Raw genomic sequence first — 24,134 nt, 5'->3', positions numbered from 1 at the left:
TCCTGTGGCTCTCAGCCTCTCTTTGTAAGGCCTAGTCTCTTGCCCTCTGATCATGTGTGTGGCTCTCCTCTGGACCCTCTCAAGCTTCTCCATATCCTTCTTGAATTGTGGAGCCCAGAATTTGATGCAGTACTTCAATTACCACTGAAAATGCTGTTTAAGAGATTTCTAGAACTAGTTTAAGTTATGGTATAAAAGTTTATTTTAATAAAAGCTAAAGATTGCTCCTGAAATGAGTTTTTTTAGCTCAACAGACTAGGCTCACAGTTAGACATAAATTCTTGCAGGATCACGCTCAACATTGGGAGCCAGATTTGATTTGACAGTATTATCAGCATTTCTCTATTACATGGATCTCTTCGCTGGTGTCTCTTTATCAATTAAAAGGCAAATAAAGGGCCAGTTCTTGCAACTGCAGCCAGAGAAAGAGAGACAGAAACTGTGCCTGGAGAGAATGGCATTAAAATAAGTGGGGCTCATATGTCCACCTCTACAAATGGAAGTGTATTAAAGTCAATAGGGTTTCACACATGCAGCATGACTATTTTCTTTTCAGATGAAAAGAAAAGTTTCAGGCTGTTTAGGCCTAAATGTTACAGTTTTGAAAGAGAAAAATAGAAAATGATTGGAAGCTGTAGAAGATGGAAAACGGTTAAAATCAAATGAAAGCAAACTGCATTTTATTTGATTTTCAATATGCTCCTAAGCTGTTTACAACCCAAATCTTGCTGCAGAATACTAGTGCATAAATTAAGCCTCAGAATCTTCCATGCCAAGTGAAAGGTGCATTTCTCTGCCCTTGCCTTCTCTAGCCTAAATGCTATGGCAACAGATCATTTCAAAACAAATAGAACCAAGACAATACCTTACCAAAACCAAATGCTGTGTCACTCTGGCTCCCCATATGATGCAGAAAGATAATTAGATGCTTTGTGAGACAATTGAGGAGCCAGCTGCCTAAACCAGGCAGTAAAACGGACTGGTATTTGTATTAAATCCCTTAATGGGGTTTACATGTTCAGTAGCCTGAAACTCTTATCTGGATCTAGGTGTTTAAATTGGCTATTTAAAAAGCAAAACAAGGGCTCACAGCTATCTTATAAAACAGTGGCAGTGCTGCCCTTCTCTACAGTAGCTCAATAGTTAAGACAATTCATTCAGGACATGGGAGACCTGGGTTCTTTGCTTTTTCAGACCTGAGAGGATTCAAACACACATCCCAGGGAAGTCCCTTAATCAGCCCAACATAGCTGGTCCAAGGTGGGAGGCTGTACTGCAAAACACTGCTACTGTCTCTTACGAATGGGGCCATGGCTGCTGTTTTGTGTTGAGCTTGCTTCTGCCTGTATATCCTTGGTGGCTTCATCAACAGCAAAGGGCATTCCTACTGAATCACACCCCTGAGAAAAGATAGGTAGAGAACTACCTACCTGCCCTGAATTTAGGTATCTCAGCAGGCATCTGGTGTTAGCCATGTGTTGAGCTGCTGCTATGCCCAAGACAAGATGGTGACACATCTGGGCATGCACCGAGGCAGAACTTCAGGCACGAGACCTTCACTGATGAAAAGGTAGGTGCCTTAATGGTTAGGGAAAGGTTTTGAGTGTCTGGGGGTGAGCAACCGAATGCCTAGGTCCTATTTTTTTTTTTAGAGATTCAAGTCGTCCTGTGGAGCTGGGTCTTAGAGTGATGATTCTCAACCAGGGTACCCCAGCACCCTGCGTGTCGGTGATATATAGGGGGCGCACGTGCACCCTGTGAGATCGGCTGTGCAGCCCCTGGAAGTCCAGCCACGAAACTGGAAGTGTTGGTGGAAGTGCATTTACAGTTTCACTGCTGACTCAGTGATGCGCCCCCACCCTCCAGTTGGTGATCTGGTGCCCACCTCAGACTTGGGAAGCACCAGTCGCCCATGACCCTGAGATCCTTTCATGGGTGCCACGGGGTAACATGCAACATTAGCGCTGGCCACATCTACACGAGATGCTACGTTGCTGTAGTGATGAGGAATGGTGCAGTAGCTTGTCGCTATGGTGATATAGTGCTGGGAGGCATGAACTGTGAATGCAACCCCTCAGCCAATGTGCAATCCATCTGACTGTGTAGGCATCAATGCCACAGTCACCTAGTTTTTTAATGAGAATGGGATGGGAGATGGTGTCAGAGGCCTTCCTGAAGTCCAGAAAGACTACATCCACAGCAACACCTGCATCCAGTGATTTTGTGACCTGATCGTAAAAGGCAATCAGGTTGGTCTGCCAGGACCTGCCCCTAATGAAACTGTGCTGGTTGCCCTTGTACATCATCCCTGCTGCTGGCCCATCACAAATGTGCTCCTTGACAATCTTCTCAAAGAGCTTCCCCAGGATTGAAGTAAGACTAGTGGGTCTATAGTTGCCCAGGTCCTCCCTCTTCCCTTTTTTAAAGATGGGGACTGCATTGGTCCTCTTCCAGTTGTCTGGCACCTGGCCAGAGCACCATGAGTGCTTGGCAATAACTCCTGCTAATTCCCTCAACACCCTGGGGTGGAGAGCATCTGGACCTGCTGATTTGAACACGTCCAGCCCCTCCAGAAGTGCTCTAACCCGGTCCTCTCTGGACCTAGGCTTGGCGGAATTTCTCCCGAGGCCGTCCTGAATCTCGGTAGGGGAGTCCCGGTCCCTGCACAAGAAAATAGAGGTAAAAAAACTGTTAAAGAGGTCTGCTTTCTCCTCTGGTGTGACCACCAGAAACAACTGGTGCTTTGCACCAGAAACAACTGCTGGGTTACTTTTAAGGGGCCAGAGAAAAGCAAAAAGCAAGAGCTGGCAGTTGCCTGAAAAGGCTGAGAACCGCTGGGTAGAGGGCTGGAATAGAAGCAGAACCACCAGCGGCTCTCCACTGCCCTGGCCAAGGAAAGAGAGGAAACCCCGGAGGAGGGTGCACAGAGGAGGGAACGCAGGCCTGGGGATAGTTCATACAAGTAAAGCCTCCTGCGCATGCTCCTAGCACCCCCCGCCAGGCTCTGACAGCCCGGAAGGTACTGCAAAGAGCAGCTGCAGAAAAGCGCGGAGTGGGCAGGGACAGATCGGCGACGGGCAAGCGAGGGAACCAATCGCGGCGGCGGCTTGCTATCACAGGGAAGGAACTGGTCCAATAGGGGAGGGGGTGGGAATCGAACGTAGTGTGGGCGGGGTTGTGCTGCGCTGCGGGAGCAGAGGATGGCGGACGAGATCAGCAGGGCGCAGGCGGCGCGCCCCGGCGGCGACACCATCTTCGGCAAGATCATCCGCAAGGAGATCCCCGCCAACGTCATCTTCGAGGACGAGCAGGTGGGCGGCACTGCCGAGGGGGGCTCTGCGGTGGTGCTGCGGCCACGTGCCCGGTCCCTCCGCCTTCTAGTCACCGGAAACGAGGGCTGGTAGGGATCTCAGGCGGTCCCGTCTAGTCCAGACTGTGCTTAGAGCAGGACCAGCCCCAGCTAGTCCGTCCCACCCCCCGGTCCCGTCGGACCGATTCTGTATTAAAGCACAGGTTGAACCGCTTCTGGGGCTCCAGAAAGCGTCTCCTGGAGGAAGCGCCCCCCTGCACTAGCACTGTCTGGCACTTGCCTTTGGCCAACCTTGGGTTGGAGTGGCCCAGCTTTCACCCCCTTAGCGGAGGCCTGCTTTACTCTGCTTAATCTTAACTGGCTGGACCCAGCTCATCCCCCTTTCCAGCACCTGCTCCCTGCCCCTGTGTGCCACCAGAAGCTGGACAAAATGGACCTGGGGCCTGAGCCAGGAAATGGCAGTGCTTGTGCTTGTTGAGTTGGAGGTTCCGGTCTTAGCTGCATGCTGCAGGCCAGGAATGCTGCTGTGAAGGCAGTGAAGTGTTTCTGCTTCTGGTCTGCCTGTCATCCAGCTACAGGAGAGTGAAGTCTTAATTGGGCCCTTGTGTCTGTCTGGTTGCTCCAGATGTTGGCGGCATGCCCGCCCATCTCTCAGGGGGTTTATACGCATGCTGCAGAAGTGCGGGGGAGGAGTTTAAGTAGAGTCTAATTAAAGTGCCCAGAGCATCTTAATGTATCAGTGTCCCCACACTTAAAAATGGCGGCTGGGTCAGCTTAACTAAAGATAGTTCAACTTGCTCCAAAGTGGCTTGGGGAGGCTGCACAAAATGCTGGAGTATGGTATTTACCATGCTCCAGCAGACTCGATTAATCAAGCCTACTCCCACATGCTATAATTACAGCACATCAGAGCAGCCTCACTGAATGTGTTTAGGCACTCTTGGATCCCAAGAGATTCAGTTCCTCCTTAATCCAGCGGAAGAGCCGAGTTCTTAACATGATGCAACACTGCAGGCTCCTGAATATTCAGTTTCTTGGCTTTGAAACTGACCAGTCAAACTGTTGGTTATTTTTCCTTGGAGCTAAAAGAGCTCTCTGCTTGTGAAAGTAGGCCCCACTTTAAATGTAGGGCAGGGAAATAGTAGATTGTTATGACCTGCATGGCTACTGCCAGTTCCATAGCATGGAAGACCAATGAGCCAAGATGGCAAACCTGAAAATGGCTGGAATGCTTTCTGCCACAATCCTTGTGCTGCTGCTTTCTGTCCAGAAAGGGCATGTGTAATTCCCTTTATTGAAAAAAGTCTTCAACTTTTGCTTTAACTGTAGTTAACTACAGAGATTATATTTCTGTAGTGAGTACAGTAAAGTCAGGTCTGCTCAGTTTGCCAGGAGTCAGTAATAAATAATCTCCTATGAGAAATTGGAAACTGGATTCCTCCTAACCTAAAGCCCTCCTGGAAGATTAATCTGCCATGTAATGCTAGTCTCTTAATACTGTAAGGGGTGATGGATAGCCTGTTCTCTGTATTTAGAAATGTAAAATTGCCTCTTCACCATTTAAAGATCTGGTAAGGAATTAGCCAACGTGAATATACTTTGATTACCACGTATTTCTCTCTCTTGTGAGTAAATTTTATAAGCTCGCAGCCTCAAACTGGATTTACCAAATATAGGACCGACTTATTTTCAAGTTCATGTGTATATTGTTATATGGGTGCATTAGCAGAACAGGGAGGAGATTTTTGGGGAACAGATTCAAGCCTCAGACTTATACTGACAAGATTAAGATTCAAATTGTGTTTGATAACTTGGGAAAATAACCTGAAATACATAGGATGCATTTTTCAGTAAGCACAATTATGAAGTCCTGTACTTGGGAAGGCATGATGAAATGCACATATACAAAATGGAAAATGTTTGGCTAGGTTCCAGCATTGCAGACCAAGACCTGGAGGGTACACTGGACCTTGAACTGAAAGTAGTTCAGCAGCCTGATATTATTGCATAAAAGCTAATGACCTAGTGCAAAGTGTTAACAGAAGTATTTAATCCAAGTCATGGGAAGCAATGCTTCTGCTGTCTTCAGGACTATTAAGACTTCCCTTTGAATCCTGTGGCCATTTTGGGGCACCACACTTAAGAAATGTATGGACAAATTAGAGAGTCCAGGAAACAAAAAACAGTTTAGATCAGGAGTGCCAAACATCCCGCAGGCCAGATTTGGCCCATGTAATCATGTGATCCAGCCCATAGTTCTCAAACTGACTCTGCACACTACATTTTAGGTGGAGGAGGGGTGTGGGTTTGGTGCTGATCTGGATTGGGCCGTGTGGGAGCCAGTGCGCAGAACTGGCCCAACAGGCTGCAGAATGCAGTGCGCTCCCTGTGCCTCCTGCAGCAGGTGTGACTGATCCAGCCCACAGGCAGCATGCATCTTGTGCTTCAGGTGGCACATGGGCTGGACCAGGTGCCATAAGCACTGCATGGGAAGCTGGCATGGGGCATACCTTGTAGGCTGTTCCCTGGTAGATTGGCCTTATGTGCTGGCTTCAGTGTGGTCCGATCCAAGCCAGCCCCAAAGCCAGTGCTCCATGGGGTAGGGGGGGGCTAGTTCAACAGGGTGAAGTGCAGCTCCTATGCTGGCCCCTTGTGCAGTGTGAGCCCCGGAGAGGGATGAGTACTTGCTGCATGCAGCACAGGGGGCTAGCTTAGGTTGTGTGCTACATGCTGAGACCAGGCCTGAGTGCTGGCTTCCAGGGTGGCCTAGTTTGGCCTGCAGACCAGCTGGTTAGACAGCAATTTAGAACCTTTAGCCGTGCAAGAGTTTGACACCCCTGGTCTAGATGGCTTGTTTTGAGGAAAGGTGTATAAGTACTGGGATTATACAGGCCAGAGAAGAGACACTTGACTTTAATATGGAAAGGATTCCTACTCCCCTGCCAAAAAAAAAAAAGCAATCAGTTGTTCAGTGTCTGCAGCAGGCAAGTGGAGAAGTAATGTTCTTATTTTTGAAGCAAAAAAGACTTACATGGGGTTAACAGTGTTTTGCCACTGCTTGTGACCCATCCCTGCCCTGGCCGTCTCCTCCCCAGACTGCACCCCTGAAACCAACCGGGGCGATCCAGTTTTTGCAAAGGGGATAGGTAGAAAAGAGCTGGCGCTAGGACCATGGGAAAGCTGGCTACGCTGCACCAACGAATACATTGAATGTGGCAAGCAGTAAGATCCTCAGTTTGGCTAGAGCCTACTGCTGATTCCCTGAGCTGCGGCAGGCTGCATCCAGGCCTATCCTGAGCCAAATCTGGCCCATAGGCTGTAGGTTGCCAACCCCTGGCTTACTTAGGCTGGTATGAGGAAGAGTTGTCTGTGTGTACTTAAGTACTGGATTTGATTATTTGGAGAAAGTATAGCGTTTTCATCATTGGATGTGTAAGTGCAGGGTAGGCAGCCTTTGTCTCGGATCGTTGTGACATAAGGTATGTACACGTGGAAGAGTTTGTGAAAGGGAGTGTGTAGCATCTGTCATGCTCGTTCCATTGTCCCCCATGGATCTGATCCTGTTGCCCAAGGAGTGTGTGGCCCCTGGCCACTTAGAATTTGGAAAGCCCTGACTGAGGTAAGGGAATCAAAGGTACCTGGTTGTGGTGCTAGCCATACACTCCCATTAATGCCCTTGTGCAGAAACACTGATGTGTCTAACCCCTGCTGGCCTTCTAGGCTTGGGGTAGAACTGGGTCTTGGACTTGTATATTTTCCCTCCTGCTAGGAACAGTTATAAAACTGGGATTAGAGAAAGGTCAAGGAAAGCGTAAAATTCTTTCCCAAGTCTTTTTTATGCAGATGACTTGCTCTAAATTCCTTATTTTGTGTCTAACAAGTAACCAGAGGCCTTCAGTTTAGCACAAGGAGAATTTTAAATAGATCTGGTAGGTAAAAGATGTTCATGTGTTCAGACTTGTCTTCCCCAAGGTATTACATAATTAACCAATGCCAGTCATCACTATCTAACGTTGTTATAATCTAGAGCCTAGCAGAAATTAATACTATATTTACCTGAATCTGAGTTGACCCTGAATTTTAGTACTCTTCCCCTTTCCCCCTTGCAATAATTAGATTCTATATATGGCAAATTTATAGATTTATTATAACTTTCCAGGTAAAGAATCTAATTATTGGAGGGTTGTCTTGAATTTGTGCTCTCCCCCCATGCAGCAGGGAAAGCAGTGGTGAGGGGGTGGTCAGGTGGCCCCCTTGCCATCTGCCCTTTCCCACTTCTCCCTGCAGCCTTGCTGCCCCTTTTGCAATTTGCACCCCCCCACACTTCCCTCCAGTCTTGGCCTGCTCCAGGTTCCCCCCCCCTCCCCCTTACCAATAGGGATTGTAAACAAACTTTGAACAGGGTATGCCATAAACCCAATATAGAGTCTTATACTTCTAAAGTGTCTGGCATATCTAGTGACTGAGGTAGGATCCTGCCCAAGGGTCTAATGTAGAATTGCCAATATGCAAGACAACAGCTGACATTTTTATTTTCCATCTTTCAGTGACCAGTCTGTCATTTGGCCCATCTCTGTTATAACAGTGAATCTTCAAAAAGTGTGTGTGGCAACAGAATATTGTAGTGAAACAAGCTGCATTGCTTGTTGAAAGCACATGGCTAATACACTTGGGCATCATGCATGTGTGAAAACAGGAGGTAGCAGGTAAATTCTGTAGAAATAACTAGATGCCTGTAGAAATAACTAAAATATTTGCTATATGGCCATTTTGTATTCTTAGTACTAAAGCTTTCATATTACTGACCATAGTATAAGAGACAAATAATTCAGTCAGATTCTCAAAAGTAAAGCTGGCTGTTGTACATAGAGAGATGGCAATTTCAGTTCATGCTTATCTTTTAGAGGAGTTGGGTAGTAATGATATGTTCAAGCTGTTCAGAGAAAGATAAGTTTATATATGGAATTAATGCTTTTCTGACTCTCTTTTCTAGTGCATTGCATTTCATGATATTTCGCCCCAAGCTCCAGTACATTTTCTAGTAGTTCCTAAGAAGCCAATTGTCCAGTTATCTGAAGCACAGGATTCAGATGAATCTGTAAGTATTATGAATTCTGTCTAAAACTTTAAGTGGTTCAAAATCTATCAGAATAACACAAAAAACTCTTGCATCCTTAAAGCAAGAATGTTAGCTGGCAGGTATGCCATGTGCTCTGGTTTTGCCTTGCTTCTTACAGATTGCTGCTTTGCATCTAGATTCCATTCACACATTATTCCACAACACCAAAAAACACATGAGAAAGGAAAGGAATATATAGGTTTTGCAAAGGAGTCAGATGAAACAGCTGTAGGAAACCCTATCAGAACTTGTTTCATGGTAGCCCATTATAGGCTATATACAGTTGTCCTGTTTCTACTGGAAGAATTGCTACTCTTCTATTAGAGATCAGAAGCAGAAAAACATTCCAGCTTTTTCTTTCAGAGCAAAAATGATAGTTCTAGGAGAAAAATAACCTGACTACAACAAGCTAAAAAACAATCTCATGAGAAGTTCTTCCAGTAGAATGAATGTCTGTACACTTGCCCCTTGCCTAATTCTTCCTGGGGACCAGGAGTGGAGCTGCTGGAGAAAGCTGCAGAAGGCATGGGAGCCTGTCTGGAGAAGGCATAGGGCAGTATTCCTGCTTCTCCCATAGACAGGGAGTGCAGGAGCAACCACTAGCTGCTCCCAACCTGCTTTTTGCTCCAGAGGATGCAAAGTGAGAAGTGAGAGAGAGGTGGTCCTACTGTTCCCACTGTTCTGCTTCCTGAGACTGGGAGCAGAGCAGAGTAGCAGCTGCTCACTGCTCCCCACCTGCTCCACAGGCTGTCATCCTCATTGTTATTTGCCTTGTTATTCCCTGTCTTTTTTCCCCAAACCAGACACTTCCTTGCTTGAGGAAGGAAGGGCTGGGGGCTTTGCTTCATTGCTCCCCTTCCCTCAGAAATTTCCACCAGTAGAAATGATCATCTGTTTGTGGCCATAATAGTAAGAAGTAAACAGAATTTCGAAGTGTGAAAGAAGAGACTTGCCTTTTTATTTGAGAATTACTATCTTTTTTAAACAAAGACCATAGATAGGGGTGCACCGACAGATTTTGGGGGCCATTATAGCCAATTTTTAAAGAGGCAAATTGGCCAATACCAGTCCAATTTCCAGTACAGTTGTGTGCAGCTGGTAAGTGTTGTGCTGGATGGGGAGGGAGGGAACAGGTGCTGCCCAGCTGGGGTGGGGTAGAGTGGGATGCAGGATGGAGCTGCAGCTCGTGGCAGGTGGGGGCAGCTCCTGCCACTGCACACACCCTGGAGGGCACTGTATGTCCCCTGGATCTGCACAGGGCAGTTGTGGGATGGAGCTGGGGCTGCGCTGAGCTCTTCTTGGCAGGAGTTACATGGGGGGCTGCAGCTGGGGCTGCAGGTGTGCAGTGGCAGCACTGGAAGCAGGGCTACATGGGGGGGATGTGGTGAAATTTGGGGTGGCCACAGCCCCCTTCATAGACCCCTCCCCGAGCCCAGCCCCTGCTGAGAAGAGCCTGGTGCAGATCTTGGGGGTATGCATTTTCCCCCCACTTGGACTCCTGGGGTGTATGCAGCAGCAGGACGACCCCCCCCCAATTCTATGAGCTGTGCCTCTGTCCTGCGCCCTGCTTCATCCCGGCTGGGAAGCTCCTACCCCTGCCCTTTTTCTCCCTCACTGCAGGAGGCAGTGCTCCCCACATGTCCCTTCCCTTTCCCCTCACCACCCATCACAATGGACTTACCAGTTGGGCTGTGATCTTCCCTGCTGCCTGCATACTGCATTACAGCTGTGCGTGTGCAGGGGCATTTATTGACCATGTGAGGCTGATTTCTGATGCAGCCAATTTTCTTTATATTGGTACTGATCTGATATCGGACTGATTGTATTAGTGCATCTCTAACCATAAACTTGTTCAGGTTTTCATGGAAGTAATGTATTATAGCCTTGAAGTTAGCAAGTCTTAGAATCTTTTTCTAGAATACAAGTACGTTCATTAACTAAGGCTGTTGTTTAAAGAACCCTGAGGAATACAGTGAGGTTTTAAAATGTTTATACAAACAAGCTCTGGTTGTTTTTCTATTAATATTTTTCAAACTGTTCTGTGATCTCTGTATTTTGGGTCTGGAGGAAAAAGAAATAAATAAGTGTTTCAGTAGTGAGAGAAACAAAGTACAAAAATGCAAAATGACTTTTGTTGTCTTTTATTCTTTATCCCCTTCTGTCCCTGTACACTGCGGACAGCTGTAAGTTGTTTCATTATTTCAGGCACTGTGGTCCCAAGCCTACAATGGTCTGGGGATATTGTTCTGTTAGGAGGGAACTCTTTCCACTATCTTCCCTGCCCTTAATCTTGCTTATGGATAGACTGCCAACTTTCTGATTTTTAGATTTAGTGTCCTTTTTTAGGTTTTGGGTTTCATGTCTGTTTTGGATAGCCTTTGCTACATCTGAAATACTGGTGAAGTACAAATAACAAAACCAACACAAAATACTATACAGTTAAAAATGAATACCTTTTGTTTTGAAATGTAGGCTCAGGCCTTACTAGCATTTCAGGCTTAGTATGTCTATAAATTCGGTCTAAACCTACATCTGTACTAGATAAGTTAAATTGTTTTACTCTTTCTCACTGGTGATAACCAGTTGAAATAGTGTCCTTAATTATGAGAGCTGCTGAGCATCTTCAACTTCTGCTAGCCAAAACTGTGCTTTATAAGTCCTCTTTGAAAACCTGATTTACAGCCTTGCATGCCATCTTTCATAGTAAATTTTAATATGTTATTTAGATGTCTCTTATTCTGTTTACTGATGAACTATTCTTCAGACTGCTAATTTGACTCTGCCCTCTCTTTTTAAATCTCTTCAGCTTCTCGGGCATTTAATGATTGTTGGCAAGAAGTGTGCTGCCGATTTGGGCCTGACCAAGGGATTCCGAATGGTTGTGAATGAAGGGCCAGAGGGTGGGCAGTCTGTCTATCATGTGCATCTCCACGTTCTTGGTGGACGTCAGTTGGGCTGGCCTCCTGGCTAAGAATTGGATGGAAAGAAAATCACTGCTCTGTGTAGACTTGCCACACAACCCAGGAACCCAACCGCTGTTAACATGTTCTCTTTTTTTTTTTTTTTTTGTGGGGGTCAATAAAAACTATGAACATTATTCTCATAATAAAGACCTAGCATCACCCCTGTATCTCATTTTCTTGATGTTTTAAACTATTGACAATGGTGTCTTTTCTGATTTTAAGCATGTGGAAGTACTTAAATTGCAGTCATTAGCATGCTGCCCTATTGGTAGTAGTTTGTATAAGATCAGGGTGTAAGAAAAAAACCCTTGTTTTAGTAAATTGAGTCTTGAATCTTGTGTTAAGGTAACCTGAGTTTTCCAAACATTCCAAGATACATAGGATACGTTGTACTAAACACTGACATAAACCTTTATGATGTGTACGAGGTAAGGAAACTGGGACTTCCAAGGTCTTGTGGTATGTGCATAGTCTTTTTTAAGACCTTCTTTAGGTGTGCCATATGCTGCTAACCTCCCTTCATGGTGGGGGTTGTGTTTTGATATCTGTTTTGCTAACTTTTCTGGTAGAATGAAACAAAGCAAAATGCAAAATAAAGTTTAAGCTCTGGGTCATGTTTTTGATGGATGATGGTTGTTGGGTATGCCTATGTGTTTTTGGAGGAAGTGAAAGCTTCAGTAGAAAAATACCAGCTTTTTTCCTTTATGAAGTGCCTTAGGCATTAATTCTGTTCTTAGCAATTACTCGGTAAATTGAGCAGCATGTATTATAAGTATATACTTTTGAACGGGAATGTTGTCAGGAAAGTTGTATGCTTCTATGAATAATGACTCCATTTATATTACATTTCAGAGTACTACTTATGTATTCATTAAAGCTTTCAGAACAGCTCTAAGATGAAGATCTTTTTGATGTTAGGCAAGGGCCTTCAAAAATGTATCCAGATACACAAGGCTAAAAATGAAATCATTCTACTAATGTTAAAACATGAGATATTAAGGCTTGTAATATTCTTCAGTGAGCATGGGTAAGCAGCTGGCTGAGCGTGTCCCCATTGTCAGTTGACTGCATTTTTTTGACCTATCACAGACCATAACTATTTTACAAAAAACCCACCCCCTACATTATTTTTATAGTTTTCTTGACAGAAATACAATTTTTATTGTTCTTTGACACATTTCTTAATGGAAAATTTGTGCTTTTTCTGTATATTATTTGGCTTTTTTACAGTATTTGACCAGCTAACTGACCAAACTTTATTTGACTAGTCAAACACCCAACCTATCCTTATGTTTCGAATTTTACTGTTGCTCAGTAGGGTGCCTTGTACTGAAACAAACACGGCTTGTGTTAAATCTGTCTCTAATTTAACTTCTAACATGCCCCACTAATTGCCCTTTTTTATTTCGGTCTAGCTATTTGTTTGTCACAGACTGGTATAAAAACCCTGACTGGTCTGTGTAGTACTTCAGCTGGTGTGTAGCTGGTGTGTAAAATTGGACAGCTGTTTTATTATAAGCATGAATGTCTCTTGCCTCTTATCCAGTGCCAGGCTCTTGCACTTTCCAAAGGTGGTTTTTTTTTAAAGCAGTTAAACACGATTTGAAAAAGGTGTTTGTGTATTTGGGGGTATCTTAATCATAAAGCTTCCCTAGAGTAGTGGTTCTCAAACTTTTTTGCAGACCACTTGAAACTTGCTGAGGGTTTTGGCAGACCACTAGTAGAACTTGTACCACTATAGTTAAGCCATACTACCTAATGACAGGCTGCACAAGCACCTGGGTTTTCAGGGGTGTAGCTATGTTGCTAAAGCTTTGTAGCATAGCCCTGGCCTATGCCCATAAATGGGAGGGGTTTGGGAAGTACCACCCCCTTCCCTTAATGGGCATGTCCTTGTCAATAGAATTTGCACTACATTGAAGCTAACTGATATGTTCATATTAAATATGAATTGTTGGACTAATGTTCCATTTTTGGCAGTTCCCTCCTGCCCTCACAAATTTCTTATTTATACTTCATAGTCTTTCTGCTAGTCACACTCTGTACTTGCAAGTAATACAATTGCTTTAATTGTTTGTGAAAGGAAAGATCCCAGCTGTGTTCTGCAATTACCATTTAACTTTTCATGTTACTATCTCTCAATTTCATTCAGAGTTATTGCTCCTGCTAGGACAATCATCCCATTTTGGAGATTCAGGATAAATGTGTAGTGGCAGCAAGTGACAAGGGATCATTTAGCTGGAGAATGCTGCCAAGTTTTTTTAATCATCTCTAAATTCTTCCTCAAATGTCCTTTCTTTGTACAGTTTATCCTAACTGTGATAATCCCAGCTTCCTCAAATGAAGAGAGTGACTTTAGTGTCTCCTCATTCCTGTTTGGGTATGCACCTGCATCCTTGAAGAAGGACAAAACAATAAGTGGAGAATGAAAGTCTATGCCAAAGCAAGCCTGTGTGGTTTTTCGGTTTTTGTGTTGGTTTTGTTTGGGTTTTTTTTTTTTTTTGGGTGGGGGGTCTTTTTTTTTTTTTTTTTAATTCCCCTTGTCCTGACCTGCATTTACAAAAAGCATCAGTACTGCTCTGGCAAAAGAAAGGAATGGAGGAACAATGCATGTTTTTTCATGACATATGGTACGTCTGTCCTGCAGTCGCATGTGACTACATCTTGTGGAAGCATACCAGAAGCAGGTTTTTGGGGTACTGAGCGGTGATACATAGCAGAGATTGTACAAGCCTACAATCCAGAGTCCTGTTAAATTTGACTGACGTGAGCTAGTTTGAATAAAGCTAGCTCAAATGCCTCTGCCTGTGCTGCAACCTCACCTCTAATTTCCAAATAGATATATCTGGAACTCTGATACAGCTGGTTTTGCTGCTGAATTTTGTCTGCTCTGAAATAAACCTGCTTTCCCTCTACCTTCCTATCTTTTTGCCTTCCAGTGCATTAAGCAACTTCTATGCCTATCTTTACATTCTTTACTCAATTCTGAATCACAGTGATGATGGTCCTGCTTAGACATGTCCACACTACCTCTGATTTGAGCTGAGGAGGAATACTACTGCCTTGCTTTCTTTCACAAACATTAAATCTTGGAAATGAGGCAATGGAGTGGTTCTAGGCATGCATTTAACATGCACTCCTTACTGATTTATTTTTGGGAGTTGGCATACTCTCAGTAGGAGTGAGTGGGCAAGGCTGTGCTTTGCAGGGTTATCAGGCTGAGCCTGGAAGCAGTGTAGACAGAATTAACTCAAGGCAGAACTGGTTGGTAAAAGCTGGCCTTTGCTTTACACATCTGATGATGCAAAACATGGACTGGATTGGAATGGAGGCAGCTGGCATTGGGTGGGATGCCTGGCCAAGTAGGGGTGAAACTGGGACTTGGAAAAAACACAGTGGTTTGATTCTTTCTAGTATAAAGAAAACCTACTGCAACTGTAAGTGACTTTTAGCCCATTTTGGCCTGTCTTTCTTACATCTGCTAAACTCTTCTCATCTATGGCATTCTGTCACCTGCTCAATTCCTTTGCCTTTTTTATCCAAACTCCAGATAAGCAAATTCTATGCTCCCTTATTGTTAACCAGACATGGGCCTACTAGAGTCTACATTGGTTGCTCCTTAGCTTTTCCTCTTTCCCTTTAGCTTGTGGGATCTATGAAGCAGATTAGGTGAAGAAGGGATTGTGGTACTCTACCAGAGACTATGATCTCATGGTATTAAACTGCAACTTCACTTGCAGGAAATTTGGAGATTTAGCATGGTCATTTATTTATTTATTTTTATTCCTCGGTCAGTAGTGCAGTAGTTTGAAATGCTGGCATTTAGATTACCATGAAATGTTGGCATTAGGCATTACCAGCCCAGGATAAATGTTGGAATTCACACTTCCCACAGCAATTAAGATCCCTGAAACTCTTGGTTAAAGTTGGCTCATGTTTTCAAGGTTATCTGTGCTTTAAGTGAATTCATTACTTAGGATATGAGATGGATTACCAGGCCTGGAGAGTAATGCTGAGAACAAGTACACAATGAGCAGTGAAGCTTTTTTCTTATGCTACCCTTCTGATGTACCTTTATTTCATTTAGTCTTTGACAAATTTCAAATTATATGGAGTCCCTGCCTATTACAAACTGCACTAAATTGACAAGTTCATTTCACAGAAGCCACACAGTAGCTAACTAGATGGTAACTGCATTTAAGTTAGAGTTCTCCACCTGTGGGAGTTTCATAGCGTCCTGCATCCCATTCCTACATAGTACCAGTGCCACTAATAGCTCTTTATCCCAACCTGGGATAGTTTGAGTGGGTATTAGAGAAAGATCACCTGCATCTCCAGGGGAAAGATGACCAGGAAAATGAGGATGATGATGATTAAAACACAAAAGAACCAGCAGCAGACGATTTCCAACATTGCTTTCTAGCCCTACTTTTCTATGATTCTATTGTCTTGAAATGCAGAGACTACATCAGCAACATCCTGATCTGGTAAGTGATATTAAACACTTATCCTGTTTTTATCCTTGGTTTTAATGGAGTAATAGTCCAGTTCTTTTTGTGTCAAGGAGAGATTAGATGGAGCTAGTCTCTTGAAGTAAAGCACTTCCTTTAAAATACTTGTACAAGAACCAATTGCAGATAATAAGCAACTGATTGATTACCTGTCAGATGTAGTGCCCTCGTTTGGATATCTAGCAGAGTGGTTTTCAACCGGGGGTATGTGTACGCCTAGGGGTACTTAAAAAGTTCATAGGGGGTATGTGGAATGAATGAGAAAAAAGTAGAGGTGCACTGATGCATCAGTCCCATATCAGTGAGGAGCGCAGCCTGGCAGTGTGGAGAGCAGCTGGGTCTGGCTGGTAAGTCTGTTGTGAGGGAAGGAGCTGGGGCAGGGGCTTCCCTTCCGGGGTGGGGCATGGGACTGAGCTGTGCATGGGATGAGGGAGGCATCTGGTATGTTCACCCCCAGAAGGACATGTGGGGCATGTGCTGCCAGATCTGCACGTGGGGTGATGGCAGGCTGCGGCTGGGGCTGGGGCAGCGCTGAGCTCTTCCCAGTGGGGGAGTTGGGCTGGGCTGTGCTCAGGGTGGGTGGCGGTGCCCCTGGGAGACGGGGTTGGGGGGCTATGGCAAATTCTGGAGTGGCTGCAGCCTTCTGTAGCCCTTCTGTAGCCCCCCCTCCCCCCCCAGTGCTGCTGCCACCTTTTCCAAATGCAGCTCAGCCCAACACCCTGGCAGGAAGAGCCTGGTGCAGCCCCAGATCGCAGTGGCAGCCTGACTCACCCTGTGTGCATATCTGGGGGCACATACCCCCCCATACCCTCCTGGGTGCATGCAGCAGCGGGAGCCACCCCCTCTTCTCACGCCCCCCAGATGAGCTGCTCGTGGCTCCATCCCATGCTCTGCCCTAGGTGTGCAGTGCCTGCCCCAGGCTCAGCCACAGCCATTCTTGCTCCCTCACTTCAGTGGCCCCAATCCACACCCCCACCCCTGCCCCTTCCCTATAAAGGGGTACATGAATTGAAACTTTGAGACAGAAGGGGTACACTTATTAAAAAGAGGTTGAAACCACCTGATTTAGTCCAGTTGGCCAACTGTTGAATTTGGGGTTCAAGCTCCAACAGATTTCAGAGATTACTGGCACCTTAGAGCCCTTTGCAGCCTGTAACAGACTTGATTGTACCTATTTGTTTACCCCACCCGTTCATTTCACATGGTTTTTATCTGGGATATAGGATGAGGAGCTTTAAAATAGCAGTCAAAGAAGGAAAACAAAAGGGGGGGGGACCTTAGTACAGCTGAAGTCAGTAAAATAAAAGACCCAACTGAAGTGTGGCTCAACACTGCAAATGGTGCAGCATTCTGAATTGTTGCTTCACAAATGGAGACTGGGATGAGAGGAATGTGCCTTTTCAAAAAATTCTTTTAGCAGGGTTCACTCAAGGGAAACAACAAGGACTAAGCATAGTGATTGCCCCCCTTTCTGAAAGGGAAAATGCTAGAGACTGGGTATGTCAGAAAACATTCCTTTCTACTGGTTAACTAGATGCAAGCCCAGTAGGCCCAAACTCCATGGCCCATTGCTGCTTATCTGTATTATCTGGAAGGTGCTTTGATTCAAAATGCCAGTAGGAGGAGAGAGACTCAGGCACAGTTAAAGTGCTGGGTGTCAGAACTGCTGGGAGGGAAGGGTAGGGAAAGCCATAGGCGACTGGTAGGGGTAGCATGGGGGAGCACATGCCCCACCTGAGTTTGACTGCTGCCAATACTGGCTTCTGTGGGCAGTCACTGTTTGCTGTTGCTGCTGGCTTGTATGGGTGGTCACCGCTTGCCATCCCCCCCTTCCCCCCACTTGCTGCTGCTGCTGGCTTCTGCAGGTGGTCACCGCTCACCACCCTGCTGCCAACACTGCTGCCCACAAACTGTGCCCCCCCCCCCCTCGGTCTCAGGAGGCCCATGGAGAAAGCCTTAAGTGGATGTGGGGCAACTTCTTGGAGAAACAAACAGAAAGGAAAGGAGATGTTTTCCCTTAGTCTAGTTTTCAGAAAAAGAACGGACAAGCTGGCTGAGCGGCCCTTGTGTGGGATTGCCTGGCAGCACATATGGATATGAATGGACACTGGCAACAACTAACAGTGCTTATTCTTTTGATTACAATAAATGATTTTACAATTTACAACATAAACATCTATGTCTGACTGCAGGGGTGTGCAGGGGAAGATAGTGGATGGGCTGGAGGGGAAGTTGAGCAGGATTGGGGGGATGTAGATTGGTGTTAGGGCATGGCTGCTTCAAGGCTGGCAATGTTTTGAGGTGGGGTGGTGCTCATTACTCACTGGCACCTAGCCAGCCTGGATCATGTCCCATGTGTGGAAGGGTTAAGCATACCTCTCATTGGCTGGCTGGGGGAGGGGGAGTGGATGGGGAGCAAGTGAACAGTCCAGCTTAGGGGTGTGGCTTGGGGGGGGCATATTCTACCCCAAGCCCACCTTTAGCCCACTATGTCAAAAACATTTCATAACACCCCTCCAAAAGCTGTATGTTGCACTAAACAATTTACGGTGATGCTGGAACATGGGCAGGGAAGGGGAGTGGGGGAAGCAGCCCCATTGATGCGTCCCCATGGAAACTGTTCCAAGCTATGGGAATGCTGGGAAATGTCATCCTAAAAAGCCAAAAAATAAGAGCTGTTGGATTTGCCACCACCCACTTGCTACTCTCAATCTTGTACGTTTCTGATACCATATCAGTTATACAGTAAAAAAAAAAATCATATATGTATAACCTCATTATAGCGGCCACAGTGGCTGAGCTGGTCCTGGGGCTGCTTGGACTTGTCGTTCCTCCTGTTTCCCACCCTGGGCTGGCTGCCCCACCTGGGGGCAAGTGAGCAGACAGAGAAAGGGAGGTACATCAGGCGCTTCATGTGCTAGTAGTATTATGGGGTCATGGCTATTTCCCACCTGCACCCTGCCCTGCCCCATGGGGGTAGACCATTTATCTCCCTGCCAAGGACTCCACTTGAGAGAAGCGGGGGTGGAGAGATCATTTTGAAGATCAAAACATAGATCTTCAGTGAGAGATGATGACCACCTTGCAGCAGTGCTCTGCATTGCAACAAGAGATGATGCCTAACATTGATTCTCTAGTTAATGCACAGCAGAGGCTTCATTCTTCCCACCGAGTGAGTGAGTTTGTTTTTCTTTACCCTAATATTCAGTATACAAGGATAGGACTTTATTTTGAGCTATTATGCAATAGCCTCTAAAAACACTACCTAAAAATATAAGTCAGTACAAAAATTACTTTAAAAATAAATAAAATATTTTATAGTAGTTGTTTGATTTTTAGTATCTGATTTATTTTTTTTTATATATATAATTTGTTAAAAATATATCTTCACAATTAATTTTATGTGTCACCAAAACTGAGCCCCTCCAACTAAAAAAAATTGCCCGCCCCTAGGCCAGACTTAAGATTTTTTTGTTCTGGGGTTTTTTAATTTTTTGATCAGTTGAAAGCTTCTTATGTTAGGACTGGAAGGATAGCCAAATCTTATTTTATCAGCCATGGGCTAAAGCCATGTCTGAAAACTCAGGCACCATTGGTTTTGTTGCCATACCACCCCCACCCCATCTGGAATTTTACTCAGATGGTACTTCTACCAGAGTGGACCTGTCTTGAGACATCCTTCAGTTAAAAACAGGAAAAAGGAACAACTGAAACCCTTATGCAAGGAATGGGAGATGTCACCAGCTTGTTGGCGGAGCAAAGGATATAGAAATTCTGGGAAACTCTTTCTGAAACAACAGGGGTCTTTGTGCACACAACAAAACTGGCCTTTAAAGCAGCTTAAATGCCCTTTTGCACCGCTTTAATGGCGTTGCTGTTTGCATGCTTGGGGGTGTATTTTAAATGACTTTGTTACGTAGCAAGATAAAACACCTCTGAGGTGTTTCACTTTGCTACCTAACAAAGTGTAACAGTGCATGGGGTACTGGAAGCTGACATGCTCTTGGCTTAGCAGGCTTCCAACGTCCATGCACCTTTCCCATTGCTTTCTCCAGCCACCATCCTCCTGCCTTGCCACTCTGCCCCAGGGGCAAGCCAGCTGTTCCTGGGCAGTCCTAGGCAGTGGGGATGGTGCAGGGATGCTGGAGCTTGCCTGCTGCTCTGGTGGTAGGGAGTGGAAGAGCTATTGATAGGTTGCGCAACCCCCTGAGCTGTGGGGGAACCCTGGTGCTTTCCTCCACAGTGGCGAGGCCCCCCAGGTGGCACCTGCCTGCTGACACCCAGCCTTGGTGGTCCCAGTGGGGTGATGCAGCCATGGAGGGAAGCACCAGTCCCCGTACAGCTCAGGGGCACGCTCCACTGAAGGGGAAAAAAGAAAAAAGCAGTGAGGCAGGTAAGCATCAGGTCTCCACCCTTGTGTACATGCCATGGCGGGTGGTTAGTTTGGTTTAATTCTCCCTAAATTGAAGTGGTAGAAATGGTGGATTTTTAAAAACCTCAAGGGAGAACTCAGCTGAATTAAACCCTTGTGGCATGTACAAGCATCCCAGGAGACCCAAAACTGGCAGAGAAGAGCAATTTCTGCCACATCTCAGAAAAGATACTTCAAAGGTCTGGGCAGCTGTGGGAGGGGAGGCCAACCTTGGGTGTATTGAAGCAACGGCCAGATTATGATCCTGAAGCTTTCTTTCACATATTCAAGTTGGTGTGGCTGGATGAGCACAGTTCTTAAATGTGTCTGGTTCTGCCAAGAGAGCTTCCAGCAGCATATAAGTTACTGATTGACAAACAAGCTAACTCCTTTACCACTGCAGATTAAACTCTTTTGGATAGGCTGGATCTGATGCCAGAAGCCTCCTGGCATCATTTCCCCAAGATTCATGTTGGACAATAGTAGTTCAGTGGATGGTGGGATTTTGCTGCACGCTGGTTTATGTTATAGACTGCATAGTTCTGGAATAGTGCCTGTAAAATCCCTTGACAGATGTCAAAAAGCTAAATACAGTGGTTCAGGCCAGTAGGTGTGACTGAGGTGGAAAGAACACCTGCTTAAAGGAATCCAAGTGATTGGAACAATAGAAGTGATTTAGGGTTGTCCTTTGGGAAAGAGATGAGAGAAAAACCCTACCCAACAGCATGTGGGGACAAAACTGAATTGAAGGGCCAGTTGAACTGGTTCAGAATTAGAGAGGAGAAAAATCTTTTATGATCTGTAGTTCTGGGGAGAGATTAGGCTTTTGGATTCTGATGTGAAAGAAAAGAACTTTCAGCCAGATTGGGAAGAGGTTTGCCTTGAACCAGGAACAACCGCTGGGGCATTTGGTTCACATGAACAGATGGAAAACGATATAAAAAGAAACAAAAAAACCCCCAACTTTATTTGATTGTAGAGACTGCTAAGAAAGTTCAAATGGAATCTGTAAGACTTATCTAAGCCCTAGAAGAGCAAAGTAGAATTTAAGCAGTTAAAAGAAATGCATTGATAACCCCTAACAAGAACAACAGAACAGGAATTGGTCTGGACAAAGGTGGGGAAAGAGCTTGGGGAGTAATGATGGATCAAGAGCTATCCATGCTCCAGGTGGTAATGAGTGCCAGGAGTTTGAAGGTGAGCAAGGGACCTTCTGTTTATTTGTTTTCCCTTTCCCTGAGTTTCTAATAAAAGATTTGCCAGTCACTTAACTAGCAGGGCAGGAATGCAAATAGTCCTCTTTGTAGAGGCTAAATCAAGGTGGATGAATACAGTTCTCTGTTAAAGTGTATGAACAGGGGCAATAACCTTGTTTTCCTGGAGATGGGAGCTGGAAGAAGACAGGATTCAGGCTTAAGTCATTTTGAGAAACTTCCAAGTGTCTGCATATCTCATAGCAGACTTTAGAGCTGCAGGTAGCAGGAAGGACAACAGGGAAAACCATTGGCGGTTAAAGGATCTTCAAGGAGAAAATAACTGTCTGCTTGTGAACATTGGTGGTTTGGAATGAGGGCCAACAGTCCTACTTAGAAGATAAAGTAGTATGTGGGTGTGGGGAGGATATCTGATGGGGTGTATCTGTGCCACAATAGGGAGCCTAGTTTTCTGTACTGCAACAGTATCTACAACATTGTAAATCCTGTCTATACAGGCAGGCAAGCACCCTCCTGCCCAGAGAATATAACTGTAGGTTTAAAGAGCATGGGAAGGGTGAGAGAGAGTGTTACAACTGAAATACTTGAAACATTCAGGTACAGTGGTAGTTTTTTTTTCCTCCAATGAATGGTAATTCTTACCCTCAAGCTACCCTTTTCTTATTTTGGCCAATGTCTTGTGGCTATAATGCAAGAATTGGGTCATATATTTATTTTCCAGGACAGATTTGGGTGTTTCCCATGTTTCATGTGTAGTTGGGGTCCCAGTAGCTCAGAAGAGAGAGATGGGAGAAGAATATTGTGGAAAAGAATCTTGGCAGTATTTTGAGCGATGAAATAGCTTTTGGTGAAGGACCCCAATTCCTAATTGTAAGGGAGTGAAGCAGATAGCGGGCTCGGGAGAACCCTGAGCCGGCGCGACCTGGCACTGCCCGTACGCTCTGGTTCGCAGCGAGCGATGGGAACTTAAACCTTACAGAGACCCGGAAGTGGGAGGTGCTGGAGAAACCCGGACCGACACAAGAGGAGCACCGGAGCGGCTCAAGAGGCGGGCGGATCCAGAAGCGGCAAGGGCCGGAGGTGATGCCGGTGCGAGGGATCTCCGGCAGCTCCTGGCCACTTGGAAGGACGTCCAGACCTTCTGGGGTAAGCGGAGCCCCATCAAAGGGGTTAGAGCTCTGAGCAGTGAGCCAAGCAAAGCCGAAGACGGCAAAACGCTGCAGGGAGTGCCAGGAGTCCCGTAAGGGCCAGGGCGGAGGTGTCCTCCCCATGGTAAGGAAGTGACAGGCATTCTTCTTTCTCGTTCATTCGACTGCACGGGCGGAGCAGCCCGTCACAGGGGGTAACCAAAAGGGATCTGCCCTGCCCTGTGGCCAAGGGGGGAGATGGGGCACTGAGGCTGAGGACAAGATTTGAAGCGGGCAGTACCCTAAAGAAGTGCTCTTGGCCGTGGTTGTTGTTTTTTTGTTGTTTCTTCATTGACGTTACTCCGCTTCGTTGGTGTACTGTCCGGGGCCACCACAAGTGAATGATCGGAGCGATCTGACAGTTCATAACAGTGGATCGGGCGAGGGTGTAGGGGTGGAGGAGCCCTCAGGGTCCAGGGACCCTAACGAAGAGAAGAGTCTCATTCTTGGACTGTATGCGCCAGACCAACTGGACAGATACGGATTAACAGCAAGTCGTGGCAGGCGAGACCGACGCGTCCGCATGTCCGCACCGGGTGAGTCACTTGTCTTACCAAGAGCGGTCCCTATTAGAGAGGGCGACACAGACTCCAGTGGGGCCCTCTCACAGGGTCTTTTTCACACTAATTAAACTTGATTTTGCTGAAATTCAAAGAAATATTAAAACTGAATAATATATTTCTAAGTATTAACTGATCCCAGATTAGGTCTACATGGTAAACTTCTGGTGGTATCACTGTGTTGGCTGGTGTATGACCTTGTGCTTTTGCTGGTGTACTCTGTGCACTGCGCAACAGTGAAGGGAGTAGAGGTGGTGCTGAAATAAGTTGTGATCGCAAAAACACAGACTTGTAAGCTATGCCATAGTAAAAGCACTTTGATGTTTTAAAGCTTCCCCTTTGCAATCTGGCATTGATTTATCAATGTTTTCTTGTCTTGCAGGTGATAGGATTTAAAAAAAAAATCTGTTTATTTGTTTTTGCTTTCTCTGAGTTTCTAATAAAGGATTTACTGGGCGTTTAACTAGCCACCAGGAGCCTGTGTTGGGGAGGGTGGCATATAAATCAAGTAAATAAATATTTCAGGTTATTTCTGACTTGCTTAATTTACCAAGGTCTCTCATCCCTTGTATTGAGGAATTTAATCAGTTCCTTTCCTGTGTGATATATTTTTAAGAACTTTGGTTGCTTTGCAGCTTTCAAAACTGCTTTTGCTTGAGTCGAACATGACATTGTAAATGAACAAAATACGTTTGTGTTGCCAATTGTTACTTTCATACAAGTAGGGCACGTCTACACAGGACCCTACAGGCACCGCAGTGATGCGCTATGGCAATGTGGTGTCCACATGTGACCAGCAGCTACTTCACCATAGCAGTGAGCACTCCCAGTATTGTGCACTCCTGGGCGAAGTAGCTGC

The 24,134-nt window shown here is 45.6% G+C and overlaps 1 protein-coding gene and 1 long non-coding RNA gene across 2 annotated transcripts in view; both read left to right on the top strand.

Annotated features, from left to right (window-relative positions):
* The first annotated feature begins 3,150 nt into the window (after positions 1-3,150).
* On the top strand, positions 3,151-12,019 carry HINT1 (histidine triad nucleotide binding protein 1). Its single transcript, XM_090038512.1, has 3 exons — positions 3,151-3,311; positions 8,304-8,408; positions 11,236-12,019. The coding sequence occupies exons 1-3, from the start codon at positions 3,201-3,203 to the stop codon at positions 11,398-11,400; spliced, it is 381 nt and encodes a 126-aa protein (XP_089894638.1). The 5' UTR covers positions 3,151-3,200; the 3' UTR covers positions 11,401-12,019.
* Positions 12,020-19,464: 7,445 nt separating this feature from the next.
* Positions 19,465-24,134, top strand: part of LOC149868404 (uncharacterized) — a 359,260-nt gene continuing 354,590 nt past the window's right edge. The window contains exon 1 of the long non-coding RNA XR_016441244.1: positions 19,465-23,251. This is a non-coding gene — a long non-coding RNA (uncharacterized LOC149868404). The remainder of the gene's footprint in view (positions 23,252-24,134) is intronic.

Source organism: Crocodylus siamensis, chromosome 3 (assembly GCF_052110815.1).
Source record: "Crocodylus siamensis isolate JL-2025a chromosome 3, ASM5211081v1, whole genome shotgun sequence".
NCBI lineage: Eukaryota > Metazoa > Chordata > Crocodylia > Crocodylidae > Crocodylus > Crocodylus siamensis.
This window is presented reverse-complemented; position numbering and strand designations above follow the sequence as displayed.